General features: G+C 42.3%; 1 protein-coding gene across 5 annotated transcripts in view; it reads left to right on the top strand.

The window, feature by feature from the left end:
- The window catches only part of SRGAP2 (SLIT-ROBO Rho GTPase activating protein 2), a 109825-nt gene that overhangs the window by 79949 nt on the left and 5254 nt on the right, over window positions 1-24622 (top strand). For 2 of the 5 annotated variants that reach the window (XM_050911303.1, XM_050911302.1), the window contains exons 11-21: window positions 2366-2393; window positions 4387-4411; window positions 6362-6422; window positions 8414-8491; window positions 10457-10591; window positions 11948-12053; window positions 13518-13742; window positions 17050-17129; window positions 21321-21501; window positions 21924-22070; window positions 24173-24500. In XM_050911303.1, the coding sequence (XP_050767260.1) occupies window positions 2366-2393; window positions 4387-4411; window positions 6362-6422; window positions 8414-8491; window positions 10457-10591; window positions 11948-12053; window positions 13518-13742; window positions 17050-17129; window positions 21321-21501; window positions 21924-22070; window positions 24173-24500 (1394 nt within the window). Of the gene's footprint in view, window positions 1-2365; window positions 2394-4380; window positions 4412-6361; window positions 6423-8413; window positions 8492-10456; window positions 10592-11947; window positions 12054-13517; window positions 13743-17049; window positions 17139-19565; window positions 19596-21320; window positions 21502-21910; window positions 22071-23267; window positions 23826-24172; window positions 24501-24622 lie in introns of those variants that run through there. The other 3 variants (XM_050911306.1, XM_050911305.1, XM_050911307.1) reach the window with 3 other exon arrangements.

The raw sequence follows: 24622 nt of genomic DNA, 5'->3' as shown, positions 1-24622 counted from the left end.
TTTGCATGGTAGTTTAGCTGCTTCTCACCTCTGTGGGTTCAGTCCAGACCAAACTAATGTATGTGAGCACGGGCTTTTATTAGGAGAATAACAAACAAATTTCAGAGCATGTAAAATATGTTGCCTATCTAGAGGGCATTAGGGAAGGGGCGGCAGCCAGAACTAAATATGCATTTGCTATTAGTGTCAGAACAAAGGAAGGTTTCTTTCCCTTCATGGTATGGGCAAATCCTGTTGGCCAAACACGCTTAAACTATGCATCCAAGTTTCCATAGAAACCTGACTGCCTTGTATTTGCAGAGGAGAAGGTTTTAACAGTCTAAATGTCAGGTCAAAAAATGGCTCAACTCGTTCCTGGGTTTATATGCTGGAGCAGGGCTTGTGTTTTGATATGTAACTTAACTGGACTCCCCACAGTTTATGGTGTGCAAATCTTCTGAACGAAAACTTAAACAGCATGTGGTCTTTGAAGTGCTTCGCTTTCAGTTTAAAAATGCACTATAAAAATAAAATACTTATTGCTACAGTAATTAAGAGTTTCATGTTTATCAGACCCAAACCACTAGAAGGTAAGGAAAGGATGTTGCCATCGTTTTGAGCTTTATTGTTTAGAGTTGCTCATCTCTTCAGCTGTCCTGTAGAAAGGGTGGATGAAGCCAAAGATCTATGTCCTTAGGGTATTTTTCTTCTGCCTCTAAATATCTCCAAATGACACCCATGCTGCCCCTGTGACTAATCACATTCCTGGATCATAGCTGACCTCTGCATACCGAGACCTATTTCCTCTTAACCTGCCTGCCCCTTGAACCCATCTCAAGCTGTCGTGGCGGGAAAAGAAGAGGAAATTAAATGTGATTTCTGTATTGCTATGTAGATTTAAAGGCTGCTTCTGTTTTCTTGTGGTTGCTTTGCAAACCAAAGCTTTCTTAGTCACTCTGTGAAGGGACCCAGTGTGTGTCAGGGTGCACTCCAGAAGCTTCTGAAAAAAATCACTTCTGTCATCTGTGAGATCAAAAGGAGCTGAGAGAGGGAGGTACATTTCGTCTCCAAAACCACATTAGCAGGTTAATGGTACAAACTGGGGACTGTGCCTAGACTTATCCATAAAATGTCACTTAATTGGGAAATGGGCAAATAAAATTCCTTTCACAAGTCCCCGGAGCATGGTTAGAAGCTTTACTGAAAAATGTGCATACAGCTGTGTGTCTTCAGTCCCTGGAAAATTCATGTTTTTGTTATGATTTTTATTCTTCTTTGCCCCATCCTCAGGTGACATTTATTAGTCCTCTTGTGAATTACCTTAATCTAAAGATGACAAGTTCCAGTAATAGAAATAGCAGCAAGTCTTCCTATCTACAAGTAATTATGTCCCTGCCTACTGTACACATTTGTCACCCTAACGTAGGAGCCCCTTGATGTTGCCTCAGCCATGTAATTTATATATATGAATATTCTATGATGGAAATGGGACAGATGGCTGGAAATTCTGCTTCCGAATAACATTTTCATGTAAATTATGCACTGTTTTGGCTTTACGTGGGGAGAGGAAAGTGGCTATCGAGATGTGTTCAACTAATTGTCAGCCATCAGCAATTAGACGTTTCCCTCGTTCGTTCTTCCATCTCCCCAGGAACAGGAAGACAACTGTAGGGAAGGTGCATTTTCAGCTGTTGTAAATCAGTATGGTTTCACTGATGATGATCTATACCAGCAAAAGATCTGGCCTGTACAATTCCCAAAGGCACATACTAGTTTTCTGTCTCTCTTACTCCTTGTGCTATTTTAAAATGACGCCTGCGTTAGCAGTAGTCGTTAGCTTGGCCGCGTCCTTGCAAACTCTGTGCAAGTTAATGGAACGTTTTTATAAATATGTTTGTGGAAAATATCATTAAACGTCTGTCTCCCAAAATAGCTTAATGCCAGCATGTTCAGTCTGTGGGCTAACAAATCCATGAATGTTTTCAATCCTACTAAGTAGCTTTATAATCTCTCGCCCCACCAATTCCCCTGAGAAGGGGGAGGGAGGGAGAGGTTGACAAGCCCAGTTTTTTGGCAGCAGAAGTCAACAATTAGAATGCACAGGGAACTAATTTTCAAAAACAATACTTTCAGAGAGAGAGTCCTCGGGCAGCCTAAGCCGTTTGCTGTGTTTCCTGGTCAGCTGCGGCAGAGCTGTGCCAGCACGGATGGGCTTCGGTGGTCTCCCCAGCAGCGCTCCTGGGGGAGGCAGCCACTGTCCGGCTCCCCAGAGCTGCCCCCTGCCTCTCCGATGGCTTTTCCTTCTCCATCTCCTTCCAAAACTGGCTTTACAAAGTATTTTCCCATTCCTCTCTCCTAATGCTGTATTCCTTTGTCTTCTTAACAGGTCAACGGACCGACTGCTCCCTTGCCAGGTAGGTGTGGCTCGGGATCATTTTTTAAGGAAAATCTGATGCAAATTGATCACTGCCGTTCTAGATCAGTTACTAGCCCCGGATATGTATCTGTTAGAAAAAGATAATTCATTTAGCTAATATATAAGCAAATTCCTTCTAGTTAATATGGCTTTAAATACCATCGCTATTACCTACATCAGTGCAAGGTAGTGGTGCAGCTTATACATATGTTTAGTAACCTCTGGTAGTGGCGCAGCTTATACATATGTTTAGTAACCTCTCGTCAGCTGAGTAATGAATATTTCTTTTGATGCAGTGCCTGCTTAAACACCGCTCCTTGCTTGTTGCTGCCCTGTGCTGCCGCCGCAGTTGTGACCGTACACCTGCTGGCAGGGCTGCCTGTTGCAACAGGCTGGGAAACTGATTGGGGTTAAAAATAACCAAAGGAGAAAAAAAAAAAAAAAAAGAGACATGGAGGTCTTGCACTTTTTCTTGCCCCAGTGCATTTAATCCAGATCAGGAAGGAGACGGGCAGGTGTGAGAAACTGTTTAATTTGGCACTGTCACCCAGAAGAAGTATTCTTCGAACTAAGATTTTTATAAACACATTTGTATTTCTGTAAGGGAGATGGGCCCGTGACTCTGCAGGGTTTATCCACATGGTTGGTGTACGGGGCTGACTAATGTAAATCAGAAAACTCTTTATCCTGTTAATGCTCTCTGCTCTGCCGTGGAACTGGATTGCAGCAGTATGGAGGTCATGGAGAATAAACTTTTCATTTATAATTAGGACCAATCACAGAACCATAACTAAGCTTCTCCTGATGGGGTTTTTATAAAACATAACAAATCTCCCTCTCCAAATTGATGGATTCAAGAGGCTCCGCCAGGCACAAGGAGCTGGAGTAGGGGCTGTGCATCATCCTGCCTTGTTAACAAAAGGAAGGTGATTACTACCGATCTGGAGTCATTACTACTTTCACATTCCTTACAGCAAAGCAAAGCTGACAAGTCCTAATTAGAGCCTGACATCTGTAATAATAAAATATTATTCATCATGAAACAATTTTAAATATCAAAGAATCATTACTGCTAATAGTTTAAAATAGACTTTATTGTCTGTGACAGCCCATGGAATCTGATTTCTTTTTTTTTTTCATTCAGTGTTTTTGATTTTTATAAAAGGAATTTCCCCTGAATTAACACATTGTACAGTCTTTTTAAAAATCACAGTTCTAATCACCTTATTTATAATTCAGCAGCCATCTGCCCTAGCAGGGAATTGGCTTGAATGATACATTAGGGCCTCTCTGCTGTTATCTCTCATGCTTCATTTTTACAAGAAACTATAGGAATTTTAAACCCCAGTAATAAATTTTGAGGGGAGAAATCCTGGCAAAGCAAGGCTTTTTCCTGTTTTTCTACAATTAATGTCTACCAACATAAATAAATGAGACCATCACGATTTATACTGAAAAGGCTTAGCCTGGCTAGTGTGTGCCGGTGTTTGAGGGGGTTTGTGTTATTTATTTCTTTGAAGTCTTATCAGAAACTATAATAAAGACTCCACAATGGCAGCTGTTAACAGCACAGTAGGAACCAGCATGCTCCCACCTGCTTCTCCCCTCTGTAGAGTGGCTCTTTCAAAGAACAGCTATGTGCGATTTATAACAAACTTCATCTTGAATAAGGAGACTTATATAACAGATTTCCATATGGTTGGAATTAAAATGTCAAGGGTAATCTTTTGTCAAAGCAGTGGACTCCCTTGTGTCTATTTCAGGTTTTTAGTGATTTAAAGTCACTTAAAATCTTTCTGAAGTTCCGTAAATTGAATGAGACTAAGTCATTATGATTGACTTGTATTTCTGGCTCCTTCCCTCCTCCAAAATACGCGTGGTTTGGAATACCGAACGAACGAACCGATGATAGTAGAGGATTATCTTGACTTTTCTGTTCTGTTTTTCCCTCCTGCACCAATGGGCGGTTCTGATCATCTCGTCAGCGGCAGGCGCAGCTCCACCGTAAGGAAGCAGGTAATAAACGTTTCCTTGAGTAACAAAAAAGGGATACGTGTGTGTTTGTGTAGAGGAGGATAGATGGAAAACAGGGAAGTGTTTTTATCCTTCCCTCCCTCTCTTACATGGCCCTTTTCAGTCTTGTTCAAGTGGAACTGGTGTCTGCTCGTTCAGTAACTGAAATCAGTAAAACACGGATCCACAGCCTTGATTCATTTTCTTTGACAAAATTTAAAAATAATTTTCCTCTGTGTTTTGACAGACCTGGAACCAAAAATGCCAAACAGCCTTGAGCTGTCTGGGCAGTCATGGTTTCTGGGTTTCATGCTGTTGTTTCTTTGTCCCCTTTCCCTTTATTTTCACTGGTATCCCACTGCAATGCTATTAAACTAGTAACTGCTCGCTTTTTGTGCCATCTTGTAATAAAGAGGTACAACGGCAATGCTTTGTTTCCCTGGCTGTGGTGGGTAATCTGTTACTTTTTAGTACCTGATGAGCTAAAATGTGTTTTTTTGAGATAGGGAAAACCCAAAGTATTTCTTGTTGATACTGTAAAGACAAAATTTGGCTTGGAATTTAATTTCATGCAGTCTGTCTTGGGGTGCTGCTTTGTAGTTTTTAGGATCTCTGTATATTGGAAATTAAGTAAGAGAGCAAATTGTGGTTTTGGTGTGCAGAGTCAAACCTTTCTCATTTTCTGAGCTTAATTGTTGTTCCTTTATTTATGCTTTAAAAATGGTCCTTTCCTATGCTGAAAATGAAGTATGTGTGTGTCTTGATTGCCATTTTCACAAGCAGTTTTTGAGGTGTCTCAGCAGCATACTCTGACTCGAGTCTCTGATTTGGAAACCTAAATTAAAAACTAATCTGTTCACAAACGCTGAATACACAGCTCACAGTAACCTATGTGAAATCACTTGCATGTGGTTTTAATGGGGTTTTTTGATTGTGACCTAACAGTTTAAAACATAACTGCTCTGAGAGTTTTAATCTCTGCTGGGGACCCAGAATATGTGCTTCTCTGTGAGTTCCCACTGTCAGACTCAAAAATAAGTCAAATATAATGCTGTTTGGATGATTATTAATAAAGCATGTCCTCAGGGGCCAATTGAGTGGCAGAATGGCTTCTGAAGTATTCTTAATTGGTTGGTGGTGTTCTGTACAGCATATAGAAAACCAGTTCTAATGGGCTATGGCTAATTAGTAGAGAAATTATTGTCACTATATGACCAAGTTCTATGACATTTCAATAAAACAAAAAAATATTAAACCTAAACAAGTTAGAAAATGGGTTGAACTGGGTTTTTAAATATATATTTTTGAGCAGAGGACTGTCATCTTTTGAACTGATCGAAATGTGATACTGTAGCATCCTAGCAAGTGAGCATTTTGATATAAATTAGAGGCATTGCTGTCCAAAACTGCTGTAGAAGAGGCTATACATGAACAGAAACATGGAAGTTTTAATTACATGGTAATTTTAATCACTGGCATCTGACCTTAAGTAAACTGCAGCACTTCTGTTGCTTAGTTGCTATTCCCCAAAACGGGAGGTACAACTGCAGACACTGCAGAAATTCAGTTGTCTGAAAAGTAATCTGTGATCCTGTGAAGAAAAGACTAGGGAATTGTAAAGGATTGTTTCCATACCGAAAATCTCAATTAATGTTGTTTAAGCTGGAAACTGGCAATCTAGAAGATTTTACTGTGTTTGGGCCTCGGACTGACAACAGTGTTTTCCATGAGCAGGTACCTGTATGGTGCACCTAATTAATGGATTGTGACCGTAGGGCACTGATGTGCCATTTACTGAACACATCTGGAACTGCATGGAAGCAGAATATGGCAGATGAGAGGACAAATTTGCTTTCCATTCTTTTTTTTTTTTTCTTTTTTCTTTTTTCCTTCCACTTTTACCATCACTCTGCATTCTGACTGCTGCTCTTGTTTAAATTTCTCTTTGCGCAGGATTCCTCACAAGCCATTCCCCTGGTCGTGGAGAGCTGCATACGATTCATTAGCAGGCATGGTGAGTTTATGAACAAAAGGTATCCTGTGATATTTCTATAAAATGAACAGTGGTGTAGAAGCCTTCTGAAAAAATGTTCAGAGTAGCTCGGGACACGGTGCTTGTGCAGAGGAATCCTAGAGACTGCAATATAAAGAAAGTCGCACTGACTTTTTGGCTATATTGTTGGTATTGTGTGTGTGATCAATTTTCTGAATAACTGACCTTGCAAATGTTGTTCTTCCAACAGTATCCCTTTGTTTCTTGTAAAATAAGATTCCCGTCCCTAGATACCACTCATGCCTCACCTCCACTCACCTTGCTTTGAGCCCTGAAATGTGGCCTTCACCAACAATAATCATGCTTTTCCTAGTGGAGGAGGAATACTCTAAGTATTTGAATGTAGGGGGTCAAGTAGTGAATTAGTTGCTTACTTATTGCCACAATGAGATGATTTATACCTGTTTTGAAGGTTAACTTCACAGCCTTGAATGCTGTAAAAGATTTTATACATTTATTGTAATTTGTTTTCATTTTTAATCGATATCATTTGTTAGTAGCATGTGAAACAGCTGTTAATTAACATATGTAGAAAGAAGTTGAATTTATCTTCATTAACCAAGACACAGAGCCAGATAGTAGGTCCCGTTTCATTTTCCTTGTTTAATTACCATTTTAGAAACTATAATCTAGAGTCCCATTCTCATCATCACTTGGAAGAACCAAGTACTATAATCCTTCAGTAAGGCCATACTTGGCATTTGCTGGAAAAATCATTGAAACCACGTTGCAATACGAACCGATGCATGACAAACCGGGGCCATCAGGATACTTCATTTTTGAGACCCGTATTCCTGGGTTAGCTTAGATCCCCAACAGAAAGATTTTCCAACAGACTCAACTGATTTCTGCACTGAATGTCAGATCATGACGTAAAGGTACAGTTTGGAGTTAGAAGGAATGTGCTTTTATACAACAAATCCGCTTTAGGCAGAAGAAATGATAAAACTGCCTGCCTGACGCACTTACATTGCAGGAAGGAATTTTGTTGGAGGTAGCCTGACTGACATTTCTAAATGTTGTGCTGCGTAGGTGTGGGATGAATGTCATTTTCATTCTTGCTTCTCTGCACTTGGGATTGTTTCTTTTCACTGTTCATAGCTGTGTGTCACAGCTACCAGATACAGCCTCATACTGCAAAGGTTTCATTGCGTTGTGATAAAAACAGTTGCAGAAATTGAGAGGAAGAGGCCATCGATGCATTCAAGAGAGCATATTAGTTTATAGCCATTATAATAAATAAAGCAAAGACATTGCGACATTCCTTGTTTCAGAAAGTGTACAGTTAAAAGGCTTGAGTGAACAGGAGTTGATTTCGTTACGTGAAGCGTATACTTTGTTCATTAGTTGATTTGTAACGGTTGTTGCTCATCTTACATGTACCAACAAAATTGTTATGGTGGTAGTATATTGGAACATCTCACCTACTTGATAACTGGTTTTAATGACATTGCTAATGCTTACTTTTTAGCAGGAATGTCTTAAAGACTATCCTAAAACCGTAGATAGCAGGTTGTACTGGGGTAATTAAATGCTTCCGTTTCAATTGGTGGATTTGCTCTGGGCCTTTGTGGTATCACTCTTGCAAAATAAACTGCTTCCTTGTGTAGTTAGCCATGTTTTGCTTCTGGCTGATATACCGTTAGTTTATGACTTTCTCTGGGTTGTAAAATCCTTTGGGGATCCTTCAGGGTAAAAGATAACATGCATGGCTGTTATAACCCAGTTATTCTGTCAGTTTACGAAGAAGGGTTAATATTTTTTCTCCGTGTGCTGAGTTCTGTTTTTACATATTCTGTATGTGCCTGGACACAGAAGGGAAAGATGGCTTTTAAAACAGCATACTTTTGCCTGTGTTGCTTATGTTTCCTTTATCATATATGCTGTAGCTGATGAAGGTGCCGGCTTATCTTATCTTATTGTTATCAACATCTCATCTTATTGTCTTACAGGTTTGCAGCATGAAGGAATATTCAGAGTGTCTGGATCACAAGTTGAAGTGAATGACATAAAAAATGCATTTGAGAGAGGTAAGGAGGATCTATTCAGTATCTCAGAAATTATTGCCAAATGTATAAATTTCTTTAAATATTCTGAAAAGGCCTGTTTTGAATGCAACTTGCTATATTTTGTTCCTTTGATTTTTGTGCTTCCTAAGTGAGTCTAGCCCAACCACCTCCCTAGTGCTCATTAACCTTGAATGCTCAGTTGTTTGGCATTATGCTTTATATCTTGTAGAGTGTCTGTATAATAAATATTCTGAATTCAATCTTCTCTCATGTCTGATAGCTTATTGATTATTTGTAACACTAAAGGATATAGAGAATTTCATTACTGGGTGTAACTGCATTTTCCTACCCTCTCCCCGCAGCTCTTCGTGAAAAGGCTGGCTGCTAGAGGATGAAATTTTATGTTTTCCATGTTCTTGAGGCATGTAGCTTGGCTACATTTATTCTAAATATCAGCAAGTGAGAGAGTAAATTTCAAGACACTGTTAACTTGACATAGCTTTTAATAGATTTGATTTTCTATGTGAAGAACCATTCCATACAAAGGCAAAGAACGGCTGGGAGCCTCCTGACTCATCAGCTTCTAGCTGGGCTGTTCTCCCTAGCAGACCAGGTTCAGAAGAGCTTGCTCTTCAGGCAGTCCTTGCAGCCTGTCTCCCCAGTCTTGCTTGGGTCACTGAAAACAACAGGGCTTATGTTAATTCTCTGAATACATCACTCTAAAAGAATATAGTTAGTGTGTTTCTATGCTTGCTGTTGGAAGAGATGAGCAGTAATTAATTAGGCATAGTGTGCTGGCCAAAACCAGCACACATAGCAAGTTTATTTTGCTTTTGGGAAGAGAGAAGTTTAATGAACAACATGTGTGAAATGTGGCACCTGATTTCACCTGTCTTCATCTCCGTCTACCTGAGAATTAAAATCCTCAAGAATAGAGGAAGCAGAAGTGTGTATCATAGGCTGCAGGTAAAGGCTTGATATCAGAATCGGACCCCTTTTTTACATAAAGGAAATACCAGTCATCTTGGGAAAATAGCCAGTTGTTCCAGCACTAACGTGCAGAAATAAAAAGGTGATTTTTCTTTTTTTTTTTTTTTTTTTTTGCTTCATCTCACTTGTCTCTATAAAGCATATGATATACAGAACTGACAAAGTTAACAATAACGTCTCTGCAGTTTATTACTTCATCCAGAACCCTTGGTGGCAGTTAATATCAAGTATAACGCTCCGGTTTGTAGCGGCCCATTTATTATCCTGTGTGTTATTAAGATAATAGGCAAGTTTTGGTAATTTCAGTCACATAATGGATATATATAGCTTCAATTTGAGGATTACCCCATCATTAAATCTAATTATATCTGATAGGGAGTTTTCCCTAGGGAACAACTCCTTAAGTGGGCATCTTTTCTTTTGTAATACAAACTGGGGCATATCTGCAGTGACAAATTATCTGTACCAGAAACACTCCCCCCCACCAATTCAACATAAGATGGATGTCTGCATCCTGCTGAGCCAAGTGTACGATGCTCAATGGCCTCTTCCGTGTCCACTGAATCCACCTTAGCTTCAGTTGTGAGTTTGTATAAAGACTTGCTCCTGGACTCGTGTAATGTTCACCTCCGTGGTGGATCTGTGAAGTTCACACCCTACCAAAATATCTGGAGCACAGAGCCTGGAAGTGTTACTACTGCTTTAGGAGCAACACCACCTTCCGTGGGCGTGAGCCAGGCGCTCCAGTGTCAGACTGTGATCTGTTTGATAGAAAGCTGTCCCAGGTCTCCTGGGATTGCTGTCAGAGGCTTCCCTTCTCGACTGCGATGCACAGGAGAGATCTCTCTCTACCTCACACTGGTTGTAGTGCGGTTGGCATAGGTGGGATTAACTTTGTGCTGCATAAATCCTTTTCTCCAGCTGCATCCTTCCAGTCTAATACTTTTCTCCAGTATTCTGATTTTTCTTGCCTGCTTTTCTCTGCTTGTCACGAAGGGGAAGATCCATTGGCTGGGGACCAGAATGACCATGACATGGATTCAATAGCAGGAGTTCTGAAGCTCTATTTTCGAGGGTTGGAGCACCCTCTCTTCCCCAAGGATATCTTTCATGATCTGATTGCCTGTGTCAGTAAGTATATGAAGATCTGAAAAGAAAGAGGATTAATTTTTCTAATCTCCCACTTTCCTCTCCTCCCCTCCCCCTTTTTCCTGACTCCAAAATAAGCTTTTTGCGGTTACTTTGATTTGGTTTCTGCTGCACTGATATCCTAGTCTCTATTAGCCAGAGTCTGGGCAGTTACCTGGTCACAGCCATCCTTATTCTGATAGCAATTTTTTTATGAATGAGCAAGGAGATAGAAATGAATGGATTTTAAGGGCTGTGTCATGGATTTTTCTGAGACAGTGCTTTGTGACAGGATTCTTTTAAAACAGAATAAAACAAAAACCTCCGCTTCTGAAAAATAGTCTTTAAGACCTCTCATCAGAAGGTGTCAGAAATGCCCTCTCAGAAGCAGGGATCGCCAGCAGGGTTTCTTGCCCTGTGTGCTTTCCCTGGCGTTGATGGATACACGCTGCCTGTATGTCTGCTGCCATGCTTCTGCATGCTCTCTTTAGCTGGCAAGGTAGTAGTCATATACCTTTTAGCTTCATAACCACGAGGGGCCATCTATTGACTCCTGTTAAAGAATATCAATCATGAGGGCAGTCACAGTCTGGTTGTTAACATTTTTGATGGTTTCTAAGGGTGATTCTGGTAGGCAGAGAGTTGTTTGTGGTTTTTGTACGTGAACAACCTCATTTTAAATGGCCTGGCTATAGCCATGTCCTTCAGAATTGAAGAATGATTCTATTGTCCAAGTAGTGAAATGGCCTTTGCAGTGGCAGCCTTTGAAGTAGAGCAGAAGATAACTGCTTCTAAAATGGCTTGTGGTTTTCTTCTCCTGATAAATGCATTTACAGAGTTGAATTCACATTATACGAGAAGTAAAATCTGCTTCCAAATAAGTTCTCCATTCTGAGATGATTTATGCTGCCCACTTATTTCTCAGTAGGCTGCTGCACGCAGAGCTTTTTGCCTCACCCTTTAACTATGTTAATTTTCCTTTGAGTGTTATACAATTTCTTTTTTAAACACCCACCTTTCTAAGCTAACTTGAATGAGCTATTGTGCCAGAACTATTGAAACAGATGACATCCAGTGCTCCCACGCTAGGAAGGAACTTGCAGTGAAGTTTCACGTGTTCAGGGACCTTCATTGTCAAAGGCTTCGCCAGCAGGTTCTGCAGCCTTTGCATTCCCATGCTGGGCAGCGCTGGAGGATCCGGGAAATGGGCAGACCCTTCCTTCCTCCTTCTGCTCTGCTGGCTGCCCTTCTTAATAGTTTGCACAGGAACCATCATAGTATACTGGTTGCATTTGGACTCAGTGGCAAGTTGTGGGTGTGGTGATACGATGACTCTGTCGTGCTCTTTCTTCCTTTCAGCAATGGATAATTTACAAGAGAGAGCACTCCACATCCGGAAGGTGCTTCTGAACCTGCCGAAGACCACTCTGATTGTAATGAGATACCTCTTTGCATTCCTCAATCAGTGAGTATCCTTGAGAGCACCATGGCCCTGCTGTAGGACTTGGTGTAAATGTGATAAATGGCAGAACCAGCCTTAACGTTGCTGCGTGTGATCTGAGCAACAGTTGAAGGTGCAGATGTCACAGTAGCTTGCTATTGCATCTGCCTTCCTGGGCTTTTCAGCCTTGCTGAAATTCATCCTGATGATACGAATGCAATCTCAAAGGAGTTCCAGAAATGAAAGTGAATAATGTGCTGGTAATCCAAGCAAAAAGTGATATGAAAGAGGCAGAAACTGGGTCCCGCACCAGCAAGGAGCAGTATGTACTGAGTAGTGTGAGTGGTGGAGAGTGAGTGTGGGTTTTTTAGAACTGTCCGCTGCATCTGGCTGGTTCATTGGATAGCTTGGCAGCAAGGAGTCAATAGTTTCCTCCAGTAAAGTGGTCTTGACACCTGAGATAGCATAAAGGAAAAATGTCCTAACCAGAAGGTTATATATACATTGTCAAGGCCCTTTGAATACCATTTAGGTGAAAGAGAAATACAACTGTGAGACAATATTTTGACCTAACAGAGACCTGAGGCTTACTGTCTGTTTTTGTAAAGCTCCAGTTTGTCAGCTACTTTTGATGAACATCTTATTCCTTACACTAAAATGAGACAATGGTGGGTTTGAGGTTTTTCTGAAAGATTTGTATTAAAATGGAGCAGGACATTTACTAAACCTATCCATATTCAAGTGGTTATTTCTGTTTGGAAAGCAGGGGGTTTGTTTCGCGGATATCACTGCCGGAGTCACTGAAATGTGACTTTCCAGTCTCAGTAGCTTTTCATTATTCCAAGTAGTGATCTAGAAAACAGAGAGTTTCAAGGGGAATTGTATTGGAACTTAGTTTTCTGTTCAATCTTTAATTGGTACCTGAAAGGCTTAAATGTAGGTTTGGGACAAAATTTAGTGAGATAAAAATTGTGTTTTAAAAAATGGCACTGTATAGAAACTATAAGATTCAGATTTGCTGGCAAATCCTGAAGAAGAGTCCCAAAAAAGGCCCACTAGAGAAGCTCCTGGGCCTTGGAGAAAGGATGTAACACTCTGCACACTTGATCACACGCACTTAAGCAGAGGGCACCTGATATAACTGAGGTATTGAGTATTGGGCTGCAAGTGGGCTATGAACAAAAATCATACAGAAAAATTAAAAGACAAAGATTTGTGCCCTCCCCTTGTAAAGTCAGCACCCAGTACTTTTCAAATAGTCTCAAGTTTTCAAACTCCCTTTGTGGTTTCTATTTCATTTCTGTGCAAATGCCATCAGTATCTCATTTTTTTACACAGACCCAGAACATTCATGTCCCAGCTGATCAGATTTAAACAGCAGAAAGCCCAAAGCAAACCTTCCGAGCTCAGCTGTGTGTTCTCCAGCAGATGATGATGATAATGTTGTTTTCTGCTGTTAACCCTCCTCCCCACTTCTGTCTTTTGCAGTTTATCTCAGTTCAGTGAAGAGAACATGATGGATCCCTACAATTTAGCCATCTGCTTTGGGCCAACACTGATGTCTGTGCCTGAAGGTCATGATCAAGTCTCTTGCCAAGCTCATGTCAATGAATTGATCAAAACGATCATCATCCAACATGAGAACATCTTCCCAGGACCAAGGGAGCTGGAGGGTCCAGTCTATAGCAGAGGTGGAAACACCGAGGATTATTGGTATGATAGATACCACTGGGGAGAAAATGAATGGGTGGATATTTATTTACGGATTAGCATGCTACAGTCATGCGTTCTGCGTTGTCTAATTCTGGATTCGAGCATCTGGCCCAGCCTTTCAAAAATCTGTTTTATGGAAGAGAAGATGGCTCTGGTATCTCTGGATAGTCATCAACTTAAAAGAAATAAGCTGGTAGAAAGTAGCTATTCAGTTGTCAAACCTAGCTCACTTATCTTGAAGGGCAAGGTTGTGTAGGGATTTTCTTGGATGTTCTGGTATGGTAGCTGCCAAAATCAATCTTTTTTTTTTTTCTTTTCTTTTTTTTTTTTTCTCCTGCTTTTGGTTGTTGTTTTTTTTTCCTGCTTGTCTTGACTGCCTTTGCTTCAGACACAGGGGTCACTTGCAACTGAACCTAGAAAGCTGTGGCATGGTTTAATTTTCAGGGCAGCACTGATGGTGGGGGAGGGAAGAGGGAGGAATGCAAAATCACCATTTCCATCCAGCTTAAAGCTCAAGAGGCCCGGCCGTGTGTTCAGTCTGAAAGCCACATCTGGAAACAATTCAGCCAGAGCGGCTCCTGTCATCTGGGGTGGAAGGTTGGGGAGTGGGGGAAGGAAAGAAGGTGTTTTCTTTCCTACTGGCCAAGCTGATCTCTCCCTCTGAAAATGAGGAATGTTAAATTGTGTCCTGCTTCTCCCCCTGCTCCTTCCCTCCTCCAGTGTCCCAGGAATGCAAATCATTATTTTCATATACTAAAATAAATACATTTTTAAAATGAAGTCACTCTGGTGACAGAGCTAGCCTTGTTTCCCTGACTTGTTTCAGAGTAGCTTTAACTATCAGCTCGCTCCACGTACGTGCGGTGAGGAGAGGCTCCTCTATACTAACTGTTGTATGCAGAAGACTTGCCAGAGCCTCTTTTGGAAATTATGTTAGTTTTACCCTTCACTCTGATGTTTTTAGCTGATGTTATATGTGAAAGAATTGTAGAGAAAAAAAATTTAAGAATCTTTATGACCTTAAAGAAACGCATTAACTTTGACAGGAGGTTTTGTCCCATACGGTGAAGGGAATAAAAATGTGAAATGTTCAGTACACTCAGCGTGGGTGACACTTCACATGAGTATGTAGGAGGCAAAACGTCCTGGAAGGTAATACCAATTTTCTGAAGGCATTTCTTTTTTCTTCATTGCCCTTCCTAACCGCCCTGACCTGAGACCCTGTTAAGCAGAGGAGGGTAGAAGCAAGCAAGGGAGACTGCTTAATAAAGCCAGGAAGAAGCATCTGGTTCCCATTCAAGCCTTCTCATAGCCCTGGTATTTAGATAGTTGTTAGTTATTGCCCATAGGGCTCCTTGCCGCAAAGCGTGCAAGCAGCAGAGTGAATCCTTGTCGTTCAGCTGATTCATCAGGGAAGGGAGCCTGCTACGCTTGTGATCGCCTGGTGCCACTTCACTGGGCTGAGTCGTCTTTGTGCCGGGGAACTCGCAGACGGTGCTTTGGCGTGGAGGCTGCCCGGGCTCAGCGCCATGGCTCGTGTGCTCTGCGCCTCCGTGCCTGCGCTCTCGCTGCGAGCGGGACTCGCTTCGAGTCAGCAGCTGCCGAGGAGCGTTGAAACAGCTTGCCTCGGGCAGAGGAGGGTAGGGCAAAGTTCAGAGTTTATGACAAATTCAGGGCTGTACTGCAGGCATCTTTGAAATACTGCCTTTGAGTCAAGCCTAGGACTGTGCTGCATCTGTCTGTCCATCTGAGACTGGACGAGGACAGCATGGGGAGAGTCCAAGAGTCCTGCATAACGGCAAGTGAGACCATCGGAATCGCAGGGAAGACGATAGCTTATAGATGCTCAACTTGCACTGCATTCCTCAGGCAGTATATATTGCTTGCACTTTTGGAGCTCTCGGGGTGAAACCGAGCAGCCTAGCACTTCCCACTGCAGCATCCTGGGGCTCACATGACAGAGAGACTAAGTTTGCAGCAAGGAGAGGTTTTTTGGTGGAAAGTGCTGTTGGAGGCATGGATAGGAAGGCACACGTGGTCTTTGTGCAGTATTTGGATCTTTAGCGTTGGCTGTATGCGACATTACTTCACAGTCTGTGTGAAACTTTAGCCCTCAATGCTGTGTTCCTCTTGGGACCTCCATTTGGCTTCAAATTTTTCTGTAAACTTTATTAAGTAGCATAAAGGCTTTGCAAAGGATGGGAAAGGTTGATTCCTGAGGTACTGACTCAGAAGATGGTGGGGCAGCTTCGTGTCATGTGGATTAAGCATAATGAGATGCCAGAATTATTAAAACATTTTACTCCTCCTCCTTTTTTTTCTCTTCTTTAGAATAGGAGGTATATTACCAAAGGGAGAGCACTTTACATCCGTGATTGCTTACTTTAACCATTACAAGGCCAAAACGAGGGATGAAATTATTACTGTGTGAAGATAATTAAAAATCACCTTTAACGAGTTACAGTGTAAGAGTGCAGCAAATGCGTTTTGTCTTTAGCAACAGCGTCTGGTAAGATGAGGAGCGAGCACTTTTTTTCTTCTAAGACAAGCAGGCAGGCAGGCAGCGCTGCCAGCTGGCAGCAGGTCTGCGGAGCTGCTTGGGAGAGGCAGTGGATCCTCTTCCAGTTTCCTTTCTGCTCTGTCCTGAGGGAACTGCTCGTGTAGCTTCTTACAAAAACATAACCTTCGGTTGCCACTTGTTGTCTGTTTCAAAGCTTTTCTTCATGCAAAACATAAATGAGTACTCTTGGTGGTTTAGGTGCTCTGTAAATAAAGATTCCAGGCAATTAGTCTGGCTATGGGAGTCGTTCAGTGAAATGAATGGGACAATTTAAGATTGTGATAAAAGGGGAGGAGGGAGATGACAAACTCAGACCTGGAAATATCATTGTGAATTGAGAAATAATTTCCCCCAGGAAGCAGCAGCTATCTCATCAGTCATCTAATGAGCTGATTAGAGCAATGGAGAATGTAGCTGAGGGAATAATTCTGGCAAGGCAGAGAGGAGCTAGACCCAACATGCCACTGCTCTCTGACTTCTAAACATCTCCAGAGGTCCGGGTTATAAGACCTGAAGCTGGACTTCCCTGATAGCGTTAATGAAGATGTTCGGTTTGCTTGATCAAATAAGAACTTAGCTTGATTTTTAGACACACTGACTTCAGCACGTGCAATGCATCTGCAAAGTGGAACCTAGATATTGACTTCCAATATGGATGTTCCTAGTTAAGTTGTCTTTGATTGTTGTAAATGAGAAAACTCAATTTCTACCAGTGTAAAGCACTGTCTCTGTTTCCTTCTGTTGTAGTGAAAGTCCTCATGGAGAGAGAGCCTCAACAGAAGACTCGGTTCAGGATGTTACAGCTGAACACCACACCAGTGATGATGGTATGCAAAGTCTATTAACTCCTTGGTTAACTGGTGCAACCTGCTGTGGGGGAGGCAGAGAAGATAGTGCCTTGCAATTTAAGTTCAAAGTTAGATCCAAAGTGGAGTTTAAATCACAATAGTCACTTGAAACATCACATGCAGCATTTGATGTCAAAAAGTAAAACGGTATAGGATCAACAGGAATCTTTAGAAGTTACCTGACTATTTTTAAAGTGTCCCTTCTTTTCAAGGGTATCATCTTAGCAGCAGGCCTGGGCACACTCCGCACCTGCATGACTGTTTGAGCTCATCTGTACCCTAGAAGGACCTTAGAGTTGGAAGTCATGGGGGAAGCGTAGAGCCAAAGGCTGGATATGTTTCAGCGTGCACTCCCGCTCCCCTCTACATGTGCCAGGCATTCCCCCTTTCGGTAGCTTTGGCAAGGGAATTGTGAGTGCCTTAAGCCCCAGTGGTTCTACTTTTAAGGAAACAAGCAAAATAAAATCAAAAACTGTCTTCCAATGAGAGCCAGGTTTTAGGGTAGAGGGTCCTGGTGGCCCTCTCATTGATAATTTTTGGGTCTCCTTGGGTAAACTCTGTTACATTTCTTGTCTGATCAGTGAAAAGGAGTGCCAATGCTGAGAATTTCATGGTATTTCCTAAGGGAAAGGTGACACTGCAGTCTTTGAGTGTCTGTTGTTGATGCTTCCAAAGCCACCTCCTGCGACGGGGAACAGCTGCATGTGAGCCCCATCCAGAGCAGAGGAAAAGATTACGTTACTGATGTGAAATGGTGATCCCCAGAATACTGACCAAAACAGGATAGAATATGGTTTTATTCTTGGGTTTTGGCCCCTTGCAGTTGTCTAAGTAAGTTCTGCGATGGTGTTACTTGTGATGGCCTCAGTTGTAAAGGTGGGAAGAAGGTAGCATTCCCTTAAAATTAGGTGGCGTCCTTTTCAAGCTGGTCTTCAGTAGTTTACTCAATGGCCCTGCCATGTGCTCCTGTGCTGCTTTTTGCTCTCTTTGCTCCAGCAGTTGCCTAACAAACCTTTCCCATGCCATTGCTGTGCTCCTGCTGGCTTCATGGTGTTCACGCACCAATAACAAAAGTAAACAATGTTGAGCATTGCTAGAAATGCTGGAAAATCAGTTCTCCCTCAGCAAGGTCAAGCACTGTCACGGTGACTCCTCACCAAGGTTGTTGGGAGGAAACACAAAGCCTACGGGAATGAAACATGAGTTCGCTGTCTGTCTTGAACAGAGTGTTCTTTCTGAAAAGTGTTAGCTTCTTAAAAATGCATTAAAACATGTCCTTTTTGAGTTTGCACCTAAAGAAGGAGCAATTTCATTGCTGTAATGAAGGAAAGGCTAACTCATCCCGCATCTGTAAAGACTGCAGGCTGATACACTATGGTGTATACTTGCATTGCTTCTGTGTGGGATTTTTAGATCGCTTGTGTGGCTGAGAGGGTACAATGATGAGAAAAAGAGCAGTTAGAGATTAGGGAAGGACAACGTTTTACAGCCTCTGGAACTAGATTGCGTGGGGCCCCTGAGCAAGGTAAAATTTGGAGGCGTTTTGGATGGAGTTCTGCAACCTACACGGAATATTCCATAGGAAGCATTTGGGAGGGAGCTTTTGGCACTGAAGCAGAGGAGGGAGCTGGGCCTGTATGTCTTTGAGGGAGCAGCAAGGTCTGGTTAACTAAGGAATCTCACGTCCTTCTAATTGAGCTGTGCAGTGTCACACCTCGGGTATACTTGTCAGAAGTGCAGCGTACAACTCCGCGACTCAGTGGGACGGATGTTCTTAGGTTTTTCTCACTCCTTCATTTTTTAGATGCAACCAGGCACTTGCTCCTTTAGCTCTGTTGTGAGGCTGGCGCTAGTCCTCCTGAAGTAAAGCTGTCATCCCAGCTGCCTTCATTGAAGGAAGGAATCGGTTTTGGGGTGGGGGGAGAGGTCGTGTTTTGCAGAGCATCCGTGCTGTTCACCGTCAGCCTCGCTGTACGAGTGAGTGGACATTCCGATTTGAGACAGGCATAAGAGGTCAGAAATGCTGAAAGACAAGCAGGTCATATGTTCGTTAAATTATGTGTATGAGTGGAAAGATTTTAAGCTGCTGCTTTCCTGCACAGGCTGTCAGACTGGCAGGGGTAATTGTTTGGCTTAGCCTTATTGCTCTTTATTCACACAGCTTTCTTCTCTGAGTGTAAGTGTAGTAGGAAAAAGCTACTGGAAATTAGAGTCTAAAATCACTTCTCTGGACGAAAGCCAGAGTCCTAAAAAGCAAATTGGAAACATAAGAAACCTGAGTGCCGCACTCATCTGGAACAATAAACACTTCTTAATGAAACAGATGGAATTTACAAAACCACACTCCCATCCCCTTTGTAAATGGAGGGGGACACCAAAAAACAGCATTATCATTTTTTTAGTGTTATGAAGAAGCTGGCTCCAGAGGCAAAACAAGCAAGAGGAAAGAAGGAGCCAAAACCAGATAACCATGTGCTTTGGGGAGTCTGGAGCAAGGCAGCTATCGCAAGCTGCAAACATGGGCCAGGCTTTTCTCACCCTTGCAAATATCCCACTGGTTGCTGAGGGCTGATAACGGGATTTGTGTGAGGCTGACCACAGGCTTACCTGAAATGTGTGATTTGACAGAATTCTGAGCTGTCTGGTTTAGTAATGGAGAAATTAGTTGTTGGGGGGTCAATCTAGCAGATCCTGTTGCTGGTTGCCCTCAGCGCTCGGTCACTTCGTGCTTTGTAGCTCCAGATGCTGTTGGGGCTCTTTGGTGGGGGATGCTTCTGCTCTGCTCTCTCAGACTGGCTGATGAGACAGTGGTACTGCAGCGTCAGCTCACTCAGATGGATTTACACTATATATTTTCTCAAGCCCAGCTGCTTGCCTGCCTACGGTCTGCCTTGGAAGACATAGTTCTTGAGCATATGCTCTCCCAAGGAATATTTGTAAAAGCTGTGGCTCACGTTTGGCCTTCCTGTCCTTTTTGGCTGGCTGTTGCACTGTAGAAGCTTCCCGTGATGCAGAGGAGATCTCAGGACAAAATGGCGTATCTTTTCTTGTCCTGGAAGATGAACTGCAAATCTTTTTCCTCAGGAAAAAACTCAGTTTCTGTGGACTGCTTGGCTGTGTTAAAGCTCCTTTAAAGTAATTAGAGGCTGAGGTCCACTGGGGCCATGTGGCTGAGCTCATCTCCATTCCCCTGACATCTGCCTAGAATTGGGAGCTGGCTTAATATATATTTAGACTCAACCAATGGCAGATTTTTCTAAGTCTTAAAAATAATCCACGTGAATTTCATACTGATTTTCCTGAGTGTCTAAAGGCTCATATTGTCCCTCTGTATAATATCAGAGTCCTACAGGAACCTGGATTAGTGACTGGTTGCAGACACAGCATGGCTGCAGTTCTTCTGTGAGCTTTTCAACTCGGAGCGGTCAGATCTGGAGCACGTTGTGCAGCTCCGAGCGCTGCTGGGCTCGGCATGTGCCCGGTGCAGCCCAGCTGTACGGAGCCTGGGGGAGCCGCTCGCTCTCCTGATCGCTGCATAAACCACAGCGGTGGAGGCAGCGAATGTTTGTGTTAGCTTCCATGACAGTTCAATGAATAGCACGGCCTCCCACAGTGCAGGATCCGGTCTCCTGGGTCAGGTGAACCTCACAGGCAGCAGAAATTTCCTTCTGAATAGATGCTTTATTTCTGAAGCAGCTTGGAATCAGAGGGTGTTTCCCTCCCTAAATGCTAATAACAACTCCTGCTTGCCTGCCCAGGAGGTTTAGTTTAGCTGCCTTTAAGAAAGCATACCATAGGCAGATTTTTGTCTGGAACATACCCGATTGCTACCCAGCTTTGAATTTTTTTTTTATTTTAATGAGGTACTAATTGTGCCATTGCCACTTGTATCTTTGTACACTTGAATTGCTGTAAGTGGGTTTATGACTTGGAAAACGTGAACGTGTCCACCATGTAGAGATTAGGTAAATGCTGAAATTGCAACAGCCTCGTATTATAGGGGTTCCCCTCCGAATCTTGCTGCTTCAACCCTCTGCTGCCTTAAGAAGCAACACTTTATCCTTTTCCATGCTCTAGTCATAAGCTGTTTTATAGTAGGTTTGAACTGTTGAATACTTACCTGAGCCCAAGTGTTTAGTGAATTATTGTTTATTCCCTTCTATCTCCTAGAGTGTGAGCCCATAGAAGCAATAGCGAAGTTCGACTACATTGGCAGGACTGCACGAGAGCTGTCCTTTAAAAAAGGAGCTTCTCTCTTACTCTATCAGCGGGCCTCAGATGACTGGTGGGAGGGACGCCACAATGGAATTGACGGCCTTATTCCTCATCAGTATATCGTCGTTCAAGACACGTATGTTACACTTTAAGCCCATCTGCAAGATGGGCTTGCTTAAAACTCAGGTGTGGAATGGAGAGTTTGTGTCAAGATGTTGACACCAGGTGGGGAGAGTTCATCCTTCGACCTTCCCTGCAAGGAGGGAGTCCTCTTGAAACAAGCAGAGCTCCGCAGAGGCGTAGGTGTCCACATATGTGGAGGCGTGATATAAAAATTGTTCTGGTGCTGCCAGCCTGTTAAAGATGCAGAGCTGGGATCTCCAGGTTGCTCACAGAAATCAGGCTCTCTCATTTGAAAGAGATCTAATGATTCTTAAGAGAAAGATGCTAGCACAGTGCTGTTGTCCTGTATATATGTTTACATCCACAGTGCTGTATTTGAAATTCAGTGCTGTTGGTCCTGTTTTGGTTGTGATTTCCTTCCCTCCTCCTTCCTAGTGAGGATGGTGCCTCTGAAAGATCCAGTCCGAAGTCTGAAATAGAAATAAATTCTGAGCCACCGGAAGAAAAAGTGACTGCTAGAGCTGGTGCCAGTTGCCCAAGCGGGGGTCACGTCGCAGATATTTACCTTGCAAACATCAACAAGTAAGAACAGCCTTGCGTTATTTTGTTTAACTGTAAAGATCTTGGTGATGAGTCCAGTAAAATATTTCCTTCCCTGAAAAAGGTTAACTAATGAGCGCTGCCACCATTTTTCTCTGCTTCCCCCTCTTCTAACTTGCTCACATTTTGCTGTCCTCTCTCTCTCTCTCACCAGTGTGGCCAATGCTCATTTAAAATCCCACTGGCTTCTCTTCCCTATCCCTAAGGTGCCATCTGTTCCCGTTTTCCCAAATATGTCCTATTTTATAAGTTAAGCACACAGAGAAAGGGAGGGGAATAGCGGAATGAGTTCTTGTAATCATATGTTCCTGTTCGTTGTTATGTTCTGTGATTTGTTATGTCTTGTTTACATTTAACATGTTTTGTTTTATGGGGTGGGGGACAGTTTCTTCAGAAACTAGTGTCGCATTTTGTGCTAAATGACATACCTTAAGTCCCACCATCTGGCATTGCCCGTAACATTCTTTCGTTTCTCCAGCACTTCTCACCTTAGGTTACTAACCATATGCTTGCAGTGAAACAACACACCTCCCTGTTGCTCTAACTTTACCTCCTCAACCAGAAATTGTTACTTTAGCCAACACTCAACATAATAAAAAAACTGGGAAATTAAGCTAGTAACAGACAAAATTTCTTGATCTGTTATTTAAATATTCTAGAGCAGACTTATTCCCCATATCTTTCTGATTATTTCCTTAGCATTAAAAAAACCCCACCTCTCTCTGTTGTGCAGCGAAGGTATTAATATGATAATTACAGTTTTATGGGAGTGGATATTTTTAACCTTCAGTTAATTTAAGAGAATGTAGTCTATAAAGGCATTAACGGAAAGGCATCATTTTTAAAGGTTTGGACCTGCTAACGGCCTACACAGAGCCCGGTCCTTAGTTTATGGAAGTCAGCAGAGCTCCACTGATACCTGCATCAGTTTGGGATCTGGGCTTTCTTTTATGATATTTATTGTCTGAGCCATTGAAGTATGCCATTCTGCCAGTTATGGAAAGATTTGTATGATGAACAGACCTATGTTGGAGCTTCACCATCTGCTGGTTTTGGTAGTGTTGGCTGTAGTGTTTTTAAGAAGCCTGGGTAATGTCCACTCCAGTTTTTTTCCCTTTATTAGGGAAACTGATATTTAGCAATAGTAGCATAAGACTCATTTTGTTGTTTTTTCTTTAGGAATGAATCTTCTGACCTATGTGTGAACAGACTTGGGCAAAATTAAATCAGATGGTTTCGCAATGACAGTTGTGCCACCCACTGAATTATTATTTGGATGCCAAAATCCTACTGGAGTTAACACTTCCTTGCAGTTATTCATGGGGCTGGTGCTATATATAAATGGATCCTTCCCTGTATAATGGATGCCAAGCTTCAGACCTATGGCATAAAGTATTCTGCTGCATTGGCCTTCATATGATTTGAATGGAATCGTGCTGTCAGACCACATGGTGCTGGGGTAGAAACTAAATTGTTTGGACCAGCTCATCCATTTGACATCATCTTTTGGTATATCTGTAGCCCATCATAGATAATGCCTTGTGGTCCTGCTAAAGCAATGAAAAAGAAACATCTATTACCACCAGCAAATATTGGAAATGATCGTTAACCCCAGACTATGGGGTTCTTTGCTTGCCCGTCTCTGAAAATAATAACTTGATGCCTTGGGCCAGGAGCTTAGTAGACTTATACTGTGTCCTCCAGTCAAAAATTGTAGCTCTGCTCTTCTAATGTAATAAAAACACATCATCAAAACCTGTTGATGGCACAGAGGGTTTTTTTTTGTTCAAATATAAATTCTTTTCCTCTTGACCAAGTTAATTACGTTCCATCCAAGTTTTCTGTTTTTGCTATGAATGTGCACAGCTGCCAGAAACTCAGTCTTGTTGTTAGAAGTGTTAAACTGGAATGATTTATAATTTTACTGTTTCACAATGATTCCTAAAATCCTGGGTGTATTTGTAATCTGGGTATCTTTATGTCTCTTCCCATTGTCCTCTGTGTTGTTTTGGGGGGATATCTTCAAATTACAGCCGGTTATGTGTACCTGCTTGTATTGACTTGTTTTGCTTTTGTGACTGAAGGCAAAGAAAGAAACCAGAGTCAGGCAGCATCAGAAGAGCCTTCCGTCAAAGTGACAGCCATGGACTAGGTAGTTCAATGGCAGAACCAGCCTCCCCAGGAGCCATAGCCGGTTCCAGACCCTCATCTCAGCCCATTATGAGCCAAAGTCTTCCCAAGGAGGTTCCAGATAAATGCTCCATCAGTGGCCACGGCAGCCTCAATTCTATCAGCCGACACTCGTCTCTGAAGAACAGGATAGACAGCCCACAGATCCGGAAAACTGTGACAGCAGGGAGGTCCAAGAGCTTCAACAACCATCGGCCCATGGACCCTGAAGTTATTGCACAGGTAAATAGGAGTGCTTTGCCTTAAAGATTTGTTTTGGAAACTTAAAGGATGTTGGATACAATGAGATGTTTTAATGCGAAGTCTGATTTAATCTGGTATGCCTTCCCTTCTCTCAATGTGAT

This window comes from Gymnogyps californianus, chromosome 27 (assembly GCF_018139145.2).
Source record: "Gymnogyps californianus isolate 813 chromosome 27, ASM1813914v2, whole genome shotgun sequence".
NCBI lineage: Eukaryota > Metazoa > Chordata > Aves > Accipitriformes > Cathartidae > Gymnogyps > Gymnogyps californianus.
The sequence above is the reverse complement of the archived record's forward strand: the minus strand, read 5'-3'. Positions and strand labels throughout refer to the sequence as shown.